Source organism: Rattus norvegicus, chromosome 6 (genome assembly GCF_036323735.1).
Source record: "Rattus norvegicus strain BN/NHsdMcwi chromosome 6, GRCr8, whole genome shotgun sequence".
Lineage (NCBI taxonomy): Eukaryota > Metazoa > Chordata > Mammalia > Rodentia > Muridae > Rattus > Rattus norvegicus.
In genome coordinates, this window is record NC_086024.1 from 133696051 (window position 1) to 133708009 (window position 11959).

Sequence of the window (11959 nt, forward strand, 5' to 3'; positions counted from 1 at the left end):
AAAGCCCCATCTGGCCTATGACCTGTTTTTATATGGCCCTGAGCTAAACGTGTGCTTTATGCCTGTAATCAACTCTAATATGCACGAGTGCACACACACACACACACACACACACACGCACACGCACACGCACACGCACGTATTCCAACAGTGACTCAGTGACTATACATGGTTCGTGAACCCTAAACTGTTATCATTGATCCTTTTTGTGGGTGAAATCTACAAAGTGAGGTCTTATTTTTAAAGAATTTTTATCTAGATGTGTGTCTATGTATGTATGCATGCTAGTCACATGTGTTCAGGGGGCCGGGGAGGCCAGAAGGGGGTGTGGAATTCCCCAGAGCTGGAGTTATAGGAGGTCGTGAGCTGACGCAGGTGCTAATGAGGAGGGTGTGGCTGCTGAGAAGGAGCCCAGAGCCTCAGGAAGAGCAGTAAGTGTTCTTAATCACCAAGCTGCCTCTGCAGCCCCCAGAGGAGTAATCACATTCTACTGTAACCCCAGCTCCCTCATTTGCCCCTCCCGTCCTCTCCCACTAAAATATCCTTATTTGTTTTTGAGTTTAGGTCTCTATTGTGTGTTTATCAGACGGGATCTTAAATGTTGCCTGCTTTGTGACTAAGGATGACTGTGAACTTCAGATCCTCTTGTCCTGACCTCCCAAGTGCTGAGATTTGAACGTGTATGCCACCACACCTGACCGTTCTTAATGATTTAAACACCAGCACACACACCTCTCTGTCACCCTCTGCTCATTTTCTCCCTGCCTCTCTGCAGCAGGGCTCTGAACGTGGTGCCCTGGAGTTGGCTTTAGCAAGACAGGCTCCCTGGTGTCATGACAGGCATGGCGGTACCCATGTCCTCACTGTGCTGTGTGGCACATGCTGAGCTGTTCCCAGTTCTTCACTGTCTTTGACATCGTGCTAACATCTTGGCACTCTGTCCACGGAGCTCCACGACCCGTTTTTGGGTGTGGGGTTGCTGTGGGTTGCAGAGCGCCAGCCCCTCTGTAGCATTGCCCAGGGCTGCCCGGCCCCTCCCCTCTGAGTCTGTGCATCTCCGCCAGCAGCTTATAGCTGTCCAACCCCCTGACACCACCCAACAGAGGTGCTGTCAGACTCTGGGAGTTTGCTCATTTAATAGGCAAGGGATGACATTTAAGTTTGCTTAAATTGCTCTTGTTATGAGCAAGGTCGAAGCCATTTCCCTGTTGATGAGCTGCGCCCTCTCGCCCTCTTCTGAGGAACTCAGGCTTTCTCGTCTTGTCTCAGAAGCTGCTAGCCTTGCAGATGGCAACCTTTGCATCTAATACCCGTTACGCACGCCTCTCCCACATGGCTGCCCTTTACTCCTCTGCTACTCATCTGCTCCGTTGTTGCCTGTGAGTGAGTTGTGTGAGTTCCTTGTCACTTGGTCAGCCTGACTGGCTTCTCCCTCACTGTCCTGGCTGGAGCTGGAAGTAGTCCAAGGCCTGGCCATAGAGGAATCCAGCCCTGCTGTCTTCATTTTTATATGTTTCCCCTTGTCTTATTAATGTTAAAGTTTTGTTACTCCTGTAATGTCTGCAAACATGTTAATGGTCACTCTCAAAGCTCTGTGACTGTCTGTCTCAGAGACAAGCCCTACTGCTGTGCTCTAGAGCTGTCATGAATAGACTCACGTTCTTACACTTGAAGAAGCCCATATGCCTGCTATCCGGGAAATGGAGCAGTCTGGGAGCAATGGACCTCTGGAGCAGCTCACTCGGCCCGAGAGAGCCAGGGCCCACAAGAGGCAAAGCTGTGCCATCACCGTCGGCGGCATTAATAGCACGGTGGGGCCCGGACTGATTGTCCACAGGTGCTCTCCGTTATCCAGCCATGACACAAGCTGTCGTCTACTGTCCCCAAGGCCAGGCCTTGCCAGTGGAGGCTCTCCTCCTTGGCGCCAGTCCTGAGGCAGGGTGTGCCAGCTGCCAGGGTAATAATCAAGGTTGCCGTAAAACTCACCGGCCTCCAGGGCATGTCACAGTGGGAAGGGAAGTCTGTCGTGTTCAGTGAGGAGCACTCAGACGGCCAGCCTCCTGCCCACAGCTGCGATTCATTGGCAGAGTTCGTCCATAGCACGGTGTGTTTCCCAGCCATTTGCTTTTATGATGCCCTAATGAACTGTGCTATTTGTAGCCATTCTGAGATGATGTGTGCCTTTTGTTCTGGTAAAGTTTACTTGGAAGGTGCAGGGTACAGGTAGTTGACACGGGTGGCTGATGGCCCCTGGGTATGTCTTTCTGGGCTGTTGTTCTGACTCAGGGAGAGCACCCAGGTGCCTCCCTCATTCCCTGGCCTAAACCAAGGAGGCTACAGAGCACTCGCTGTTAAGGCCACATGTATCCCTGGGCACACATCGTACCCACTAACTGCTGTCCTGTATGGCCTGGAAGGCCCTGACATGTATTCACCAGGGAGAAGTGTCCAGGCCACTTGCAGAGGTAAGACGTGGCCAGAGCTGCTTCTCTCTCCACCCCATTCTTCTTCCTAGTTAGCTCTTGACGCCCTGTGACCTGGCCTGCGGTTGATGGAGAGAGTTAGAGAAGGGCAAGCCAAGGTGTCTTAACATGGCCACAGAGCCCCAAAGAACACGGGAGAAGGGTTTAGGGGTGGTCAATTGAACTGCTTAGGGGGTGAACAGAGGCAGTGAAGACCCCCAGAGCTGAGGGGAGGCCTCAGTTTGCTTGAGGACCCCTCTGCCCACCAGAAAGCTGCGAAGGCGGCAGTGGCCAGCACTATGCTCGAACACTGGTTGTTGTGTAAGCTTGTGGGGACAGATGTTGGAGACTGAGATGTCCTGTCCTGCCCAGGTCCTAGGTACTGCTGTCGTTCACACCTAGCTGGGTATATCTCAGCAGCAGTGTGGGTCCTGGATGCTGAACTCTCTCCTGCCTCCCTGTGAACCTGTGCCCACGAATCCTGGTCTCGTGTGGGGGATGACACACAAGAAAGCAGGCAGCTCATGTAGCTGGAAACAATCCCAGAAGCATCTGGGAGGAGCAGACTGTCGCCGTGTCCTGTTTCATGGCTCTGCAGGGCTAGCCTTTCCTCTTCAGGACTTGGAGGCAGAGGTCAGGTCTGATGTCACTTCAGTAGAAGGCTGCCTGTGAAGAGGCCAAGTCATTTGTTGTCCACGTTTGTCCCCAGTAATATCAGAGGCAGGAACTGGCCAGCAGATAGCCCAGCTGTGAGCCCCAAGGTTAGCCACTGGGATGGGCAAGGCTCAGCCTTACCTGGCTGTGTGATGATGGGATGGATGACCCCAGATCTGTGTGTCTGTTGTAGCCACATGGTGGCGCCCGGGGAGCTGATAGCCCCGAGGCCAGTGCCAGTGGTTGGCTGGAATCCTGGCTGTGCCACCTTCCAGACAGCAGCGGGTGGGTGGTCATCTCACTGTTACATTTGGCATCATGCCATCTGAGAGCTCCTGCAATGGAGGTGCTCTGAGGCCTCGTTCTGGGCTTGACACATTGAAGGCAGGAGAGGAGCCCATGAGATACTGGTGACGGTCCTCAGAAAATGAAGCACATCTTTAGAATCAAATGCGTTCTGCTGGGTGGTCGTGGCACAGGTCTTTGATGCTGGTACTTGGGAGGCAGAGGCAGGTGGATCTCTGTGAGTTCAAGGACAGCCTGGTCTACAGAGCAAGTTCCAGAAATCAAAAACAAAACCCTAATGTAAAGTGCATTCTGAGACCTAAGAATGCTTGTTCTCTGTGTCATAGTTCCTCGTCCAGGGACAGTAGTCCAGGCTCTGTAACTGTGAGCTATGTGACACGTTCAGGCCCTCTCAGAGGTATGACACCATTGTTTCTGGATGGCACTGTACTCCTCGGGTACTGAGGGCAAGGTGGGAGCCTCTTCCCTAATGTGCTTTCATTGTATAGCACCGTGGAGGGCCCTGTCAGCTCAGGAAACAACTGCGTCTCCTTGGACCTACTGACCTACAGACAGAGATGGCGGGCGGGCATAACCAGCCGGTCAGCTTGCATCTGGGAGCTCATTGGTTCCCAAGAGCAAAAGCTATGGCCTGAAGAGGTCGGAAAGTCACAGGAAACCATCTGTGTCGGGGCTGTGCAGAGCATGTACAGCCCTGAATAGTTTCATTAGCCCCGCCCATCCTGAGTACTCTGTAACGCTCTCCCTGGGTGGGCGCCTTCCCCCGGTCCACCATGGTGACTTGTGCCCGCTCTTACAGGTGGTGAAAGGCTATAAGGCCACCATCCAGCAGACCCTGGACATTCTCTTCCTCCAAGAAGGCTCTGAGTTCCTTAGCAGTACCGATGCATCCACTCGGGACTCTGCTGACCGAACCATTATCGCCTGGGACTTCCGGACCGCCGCCAAGATCTCCAACCAGATCTTCCATGTGAGGAGCCCCGGGTTGCCTTCTGCTTGTCAGCCATGGGATGTTCCTGCAGCCCTGGGTTGCGCTCCTGGCTCCTTTCTGTCTGGGGGACGTGGGGATCATCTATTTGAAGTATCTGTGGCCAGGATAGTGATCGTCAGGTCCAGGGCTGCTGCACACGGTGACAGCCTCTGCCCTTTCTGGTCCAGCTATCCATGGCTTTGATAATAGCCAGCACTCACGGAGTGCTAAGAACCAGAGAAGAGAATGCATATAAAGATTGGGCACGGGGCTGGGGATTTAGCTCAGTGGTAGAGCGCTTACCTAGGAAGCGCAAGGCCCTGGGTTCGGTCCCCAGCTCCGGAAAAAAAAAAAGAACCAAAAAAAAAAAAAAAAAAAAAGATTGGGCACAGTGTCCATCACAGAGTCTGCCATGATAGCAGAATTGTTACCAACCCAGCACCGTCATCGCCACCAACCTCACCATTGCTGTGATCACCAGTGCTGCCACCACCACCCCTATTACCAACATTGTCATCACTGCTACCACCATATTACCATCATCCTGTTCACCACCACCACCTCTACCACCACCATATCACCATCACCCTGGTCACCACCACCACCTCTACCATATCACCATCACCCTGGTCACCACCACCACCACCTCTACCATATCACCATCACCCTGGTCACCACCACCACCTCTACCATATCACCATCACCCTGGTCACCACCACCACCACCTCTACCATATCACCATCACCCTGGTCACCACCACCACCTCTACCATATCACCATCACCCTGGTCACCACCACCACCTCTACCATATCACCATCACCCTGGTCACCACTACCACCACCTCCACCATATCACCATCACCCTGGTCACCACCACCACCTCTACCATATCACCATCACCCTGGTCACCACTACCACCTCTACCATATCACCATCACCCTGGTCACCACTACCACCACCTCCACCATATCACCATCACCCTGGTCACCACCACCACCACCTCTACCATATCACCATCACCCTGGTCACCACCACCACCACCTCTACCATATCACCATCACCCTGGTCACCACCACCACCTCTACCATATCACCATCACCCTGGTCACCACCACCACCACCTCTACCATATCACCATCACCCTGGTCACCACCACCACCACCTCTACCATATCACCATCACCCTGGTCACCACCACCACCTCTACCATATCACCATCACCCTGGTCACCACCACCACCACCTCTACCATATCACCATCACCCTGGTCACCACCACCACCTCTACCATATCACCATCACCCTGGTCACCACCACCACCTCTACCATATCACCATCACCCTGGTCACCACTACCACCACCTCCACCATATCACCATCACCCTGGTCACCACCACCACCACCTCCACCATATCACCATCACCCTGGTCACCACCACCACCACCTCCACCATATCACCATCACCCTGGTCACCACCACCACCACCTCCACCATATCACCATCACCCTGGTCACCACCACCACCTCTATCATCTTAATCACAACCATGGTAATGGTTATCACTGCCATCACCATTTGTGCTTGCTGTCACTGCCTTTTGGTTATGTCCCATATATGTCACACACACACACACACACACACATACACACACACACACACACACACACACACAGAGGACATTTTATAGTTTGCCATAGGCTCATGAATGACTCTGCAAAGTGGAAAGGGGTAAAGGGACGAGGACCCCTCCGTGCCCTGCAGAAGGGACATCTCATGTTGACACTCTGGTTAGCCCACTGGGATCTACCTCAGGCTGCAGAGCAGCAGGATAAAGCAGTTGGGTTGTCTTAAAGCTCCCGAGTGTGTGGTGACTTGTCAAGGCAACATGTCTCTCCATGGTCTGCTTTCTCAGGAGCGCTACACCTGCCCCAGCCTCGCCTTGCATCCCCGGGAGCCTGTGTTCCTGGCGCAAACCAATGGCAACTACCTGGCTCTCTTCTCCTCCGTGTGGCCCTATCGGATGAGCAGACGGCGACGCTATGAAGGCCACAAGGTACCTCTATGGTTGTTACTGAGGTCAAACGTTCACCATTGGCCCCAAAGCTTCTGGCCAGGGCACATGGAACCCCTGGGCACTCTGCTGCTCAAGAGGATGACTTGAGCTAGCAGACAAGGGATCACTCAAGACCCAGGACACATCTAGTGCCCATCCACAGGGCAGGAGAGCATGCCAGTTCACGTGTCATGGGGGTGGCAATAGGAACAGGGAGGCTATACTTGTGAGCCATTTCTCTTTGTACTCCATTTCTGGGTAAGGCCTGCTTTGCTGAGCTGGTAGAGGCTAGGGAGTCATGGACTATGTGGTGCCAGACCCTGTGCAAACACAGCAGGAGCTCAGCTTTTGACCTCAGGGTCACTAGCTATCAAGCCAACCCGGTGCTCAGCAGGTAGCCTTCTCTGTCTGTCTCTCTCCACAGGTGGAAGGCTATGCGGTGGGCTGTGAGTGCTCCCCATGCGGTGACCTGCTGGTGACAGGCAGTGCCGATGGCCGGGTGTTGATGTTCAGTTTCCGTACTGCCAGCCGGGCATGCACACTACAAGGGCACACACAGGCCTGCCTTGGCACCACCTACCATCCTGTGCTGCCTTCCGTCCTCGGCACCTGCTCCTGGGGAGGAGACATCAAGATCTGGCACTAACTGACAACTGAGGTCCTGCTCCTGGGTGGGTGGCCAGAGGTTGGGCGGCTCCCCATGTCTGCTGAGCTGCAGTGACTTGTCTGTAAAGTGGGGGTGAGAAGCCATTTGAGCGTGCAAGGACTGTTAGTAAAGGCATTTGCCCAGTGACTGCTGACACCCAATCAATAAGTGTGTGCTCTATAGGGTTTGGTTGGTTGAATGGGGGTGTTTGTTTGTTTTGTTTTGTTTTGTTTCTGGCTTTTCCAGACAGGGTTTCTCTGTGTAGCCCTAGTGGTCCTGGAACACAGGCTGGCCTTGAACTCAGGGATCCACCTGCCTCTGCCTCTTAAGTGCTGAGATGAAAGGTGTGCACCACCATGCTTGGTGTGGATTTTCTTAATCTGATTTTGTCAATGAACACATATTAATAGTGTCCTCCTGCCTTCTTACTGCAGGTGGGACTGTCACCTGCCGGTCCTAACAGTGTTATCCTCCCTGACAGTGAGGCTCTGGGGCTTGTGTCTGCCCGAGCTCTCCGCTCCACAGCCCCACCCCCTTGCTCCCTATTGGACACCAGACTGTGTTTCTTCCCACCCCTGTCTGGTCCTCTCCCCGCTGCTTGCCCGCTGCCAGGTGGGTTGTGATGGACGCATCCATCCTGAAGGAGATGAGGAGAAGCAGGACCTCAGAAGCACTAACAGAGACTGAGTGGGCGGGCTCTGGAAGCGTGGCGGTTTAAATAAGGATGGGCCTCATGGCTCATCTATGTGAACACTCAGAGAGTGGCTCTGTCTGAAAGGATTACAAGGGCTGGGAGGCGTGGCTTTGTTGAAGGAAGTGCGTCACTGGGGGCGGGCTCTGGGGGTTTCAGAATCCCAAGCCTGGCCCATTCTCTCTTTTCAGCTTCAGATCAGGGTGCAGAGCTCTCAGTTATCGCTCTGGCATCTGCCTGCATGCAGCCATACTCTGTGCCATGATACTAATGGACCAAACCTCTGAAACTGTAAACCAACCCCAATTAAATGCTTTTTAAAATAAAAGCCATGGCTGTGGTGTCTCTTCACAGCAATAGAACGGTGACCAAGACAGGACGCCTAGCTCCCCAGGGACCTAGGGCAGGCCTATGAGTCTCAAACACTATCAGAGCTGTAACTAGGGGCTCACTTACAGGTTGGGGTGGGTATCACAGTACTTGAAAGATGTAGAGAAGGGGAGGAGGGGAGAAGGGGGAGGGGGAGGGGAATGGATGAGGATGGGGGGAAAGGGAGGAGGTTTGGGACTTGGCAGAGTGGTGTGTGGCTTCACACCTTTCCCCATTCTGCAATCTAGTCCCAGACATGACCTATCCCCTTCCCTCTCTGTCCCAGTTACTCATCTGTGAAGCCATCAGGGGAGCAGCCTGAACATGTGTTGGGAGCTGGAAGTGTGGGTTATACTTAGTCTGAGGGCCAGGTATAGCCCAAGGGTGCTACTGTGTTAGGACATTCATTTTAGTGTCCAAGCCATTGAGGGTACTACCACCTAGGGAAAGCAAGGCAGGGCCTTGGGCTGGGGCTTGTCCTAAAGTTCCTGTGTCCTTGCTGCCACAGTAGGTGAGCCCAGGTCCCCTTCTCCCCAGGCTGATGGCCGCCTCTTCTGTACCTATCACTCCGAGGAAAGCTGCTGTCTTTCCTCATAAGCATACCCTCTCCCTCATCCAGCAAGCCACAGGGATGTGACACGGCCTTTTTCTTCCTCAAGCAGTGGGTTCTACCCATTGCTGTCCTACATGACATTCAGTATGGAGTGAACGCCTGGGCAGGGTTTTATGACCCACATGTCCCTGGTACAGAAATGTCCAACGAATGACTTCTGTCAGGACCCAGGCTTTAGGACCAGCCAGGCACAGGTTTGAAGTCTGCCTGTTTCCTTCATTACCATATGACCTTGGGCAAGCCGTGTGGTTACTCGGTGTCTCAGTTTCCCCTTCCGAAGAGCAGCATGGGGCCTGTGTTCAGTGGGCACTCAGGTCACTTGGCTACCTTGTGAAACAGCCAGTTCAGGCTGAGCACCTGGCCGGGTCTTGTTCTAGGCTTTGCTGCAGCAGACCAAGGGCTGGTGGGAACCTCACCTGCTGCGGCCTCTTGTTTTCAGGGTCTTAGCATGGTCCAGACTTAACCTCAGTAGAGACTTCCGGCAGGAGCTACCTCCTTCCTTCCTACTTGACAAACCTCGTGGAGAGCTTTAGGAGAGCTGGTGTCTGTCTCAAGCCATATTAGAACAGGACTGTGGAACATGGGGACCTACAGTCAGTAGCTCTCACCATGAACCAGAGGACTGATGTGATCCTCAAAGAACTCAGGGCCTCTCCTAGTGTCTTCATGAGTGTCTCCCCAGTGCAAGCCCGAACAAGCTAGAATACTGTAGCAGGTGGGGTCCAGCCTCCTACAGCCTCTCACACTGGTTGTCCCTCCTCCTCTACCTGTGGCTGCCATGTAGGGTTGCCGCCTTTCCCGGTGGGGTGGGGGGTTCTTCTATCACTGTCCCCCTCCTGATTGGCTCTGGTCACCAGGTCTTTCCAGGAGGGCTAGCAGGTGGCTGTGAGGGGTTCCTTGTCTACCTCAGTATCCAGCCCTCTTCTGCTATGTCCCGGGGACAACAGGATCATGGAGTCCTGATTAGACTCCAGGCCTGCCTCCTGATGGTGTGGGATTGGCTTCTCATGTGAGAAGCCTTTGCTTTCTTATCTACACAGTAGGACTGTTGGGACAGTGAGGGTGGGGAAAGAGCTCTTTCAGTTGTCACTTTGATGGTGCTACCAGGACAGACAGGCACCATCTGAGTCTTCCATGCTACGACTCGGGTCCAGAGGAAAGGTCACAGCTTCTAGCGGTCCCACTATGGTTGCTTCCTGGTGCCATCCCTAGGGTCTGGCTTCTTCCTGTAGGGGTTGGTGCACTGCGCCTCCTGTATTTGCCCTCTTCCTGGGCAGGAGGTCAGGTGTGTCCCGTGTTCTCCCCGCTTTCTTCAAATGCCTCTTCCAAAGAACATTCAGAAAGATTGACTTTGATCCTAGCTGAGGTGTCTCGAGTTCACCATTTGCAATTTAAAAATAGGAAAGCTAAATTTGGAATGCAGGAGAAAGATGAACCTGGAGTGTGGGTTCTCCCTCCACCCACCCTCCCTGGCCGAACTCACCCCACCCCATCTTCACATCTGCAGTCTGCAACGTCAGATCAGAGGGATCCTGGGAGAAAAGCTGCCTCATCTAGAGTCTAGAGATGCTGGCACGGGTTGGACCCATTCCTGGCTTGTTCACCGAGTCAGGTCGTGACTTCCATCTGCATTGTACTAACACGCAGTCCCCCCCACCCCCGTAGGGTAGCCACAACCCATGGTGTCTAACTAAGGAGGTTCCTCAAAGGGCATAGAAGCAGTCTAGGGCCACCTGTCCCTGAAGCCTGTGTCCTCGATCCCTGTCTCCCAGATGGCTCTCTAGACTCCCCCTACCCAGCTGGACTCCATACAGGAGGTTGTCAACTGTCTAGAAGACCCCAGGAAAGGACTAGAGTCCTCTGGATACAGGGGAAATTAGCCCTACCTTTGGTGATAACCAACAAGTGGGAGTGTAGCCATGCACTCCCCGTTGGGGTCTTAGGGTCCAGGTATGGATTGTTTGTAGGGGTTGGGCACACGGATGGGCATTGCTGTAGACCAGGCAGAGGCTGAGTGGACTCCAGAGAGGGTGGTCTGTGGATGAGAGGCCCCCACCAGGGCTCACCTGGCAATCTGTGTATGTGAGGACTGCCAGGAGCTACTGTCCCCCATGACAACAGGTATGGGCACGGAACATTTGAAACTAGTGGCTCCAGGGTTCTCTCTGTCAAAGAGGCACTAGAGAGCACTGACTGTTTTAAAATGTCCTACTGTCATCTGCCTGGGCCTTTGCTGGAGTTACCTGGTAAACTCCTGTTCGTCCCTCACTAGCTAGTATGGTCCTCTCCTGACCCCATCTCCTCTCTCCTCTGGAACAGTGAGAACTCCCCCTGGTTTGGATTCTATGAGGCCCTTTATCCTTGAAGCTCTGAGCCTAACGCTACATCTGTCTCCCTCCTTTCCAGCCTCTTGAGGGCAGGGCCAGCATGGGGCTGGATAGAAAATACCCTAGCACAGAGGGCAAAAGGAAATAATGAAACCCCAACCCAGAGGTTGTTCTAGAAAAGAAGTACTGTGGAGCCAGTGATGCCCAGCCCAGGGGTTCTGCTGAGCAGCACCTCAGCGCTCTGGCGGCTGCTAACTTTGAAGGCCAAGACAGAGCTACAGGGCACGGAACTGGGATGGCGAAGCTCTCAACAGGAAAGACCCTTGGGTGTCCACAGGAAGCAGATAGAGAGCCCTCCTGCAAGAAGGAGCCACTGTCCTAGGATTTGTTGAAAAACACACGATGCATTTTCAGGGGTTGAACAATGATCGTGTGTCAGGTAACCAGGCATGGAAAGAAACAGGGTGACATGAGCAGGAAGCACAGACACAGACCCACTGAGTTTATGTGGTTAAAGAGCCAGACCTGGACTCTTAAATGGCCGCTGGCTTTGCAGAAGTAAGAGGTGAGCTTGACAGAAATTCAGGGGAACAGAAAACTGGATGAGGGCCCGGGGCATCTGTGCCAACCAAGGAGCACATGGCAGAAGTTGGCACCTGGAGTGGACACGGACACACCCGGTCTCTGTTTGGCAGTGGAGCAGACACTGGCTTGCTGGAAGGTAAGCTGTGTAGCCCCCTGCAGGGTGAGTCACAGACAGTGCCATCAGAGGGCAGAGTTGAGGGCTCTGCTGGACAGGGACCAGTGAGGGACACTAGGTCCCTGCTTCCTGTACTGGTTAACGCTGCGGGGAAAGAAACACTGCAAGCCTGGG

The 11959-nt window shown here is 53.7% G+C and overlaps 1 protein-coding gene across 7 annotated transcripts in view; it reads left to right on the forward strand.

The window, feature by feature from the left end:
* Wdr25 (WD repeat domain 25) overlaps positions 1–8104 on the forward strand; it is a 132365-nt gene extending 124261 nt beyond the window's left edge. For 5 of the 7 annotated variants that reach the window (XM_006240545.5, XM_039112407.2, XM_006240546.5 and 2 more), the window contains 3 exons: positions 4222–4392; positions 6299–6439; positions 6864–8104. In XM_006240545.5, coding sequence (XP_006240607.1) covers positions 4222–4392; positions 6299–6439; positions 6864–7085 — 534 coding nt within the window. In that variant the 3' untranslated portion in view covers positions 7086–8104. Of the gene's footprint in view, positions 1–4221; positions 4393–6298; positions 6440–6863 lie in introns of those variants that run through there. The other 2 variants (NM_001135894.1, XM_063262013.1) reach the window with 2 other exon arrangements.
* Positions 8105–11959: the final 3855 nt, after the last annotated feature.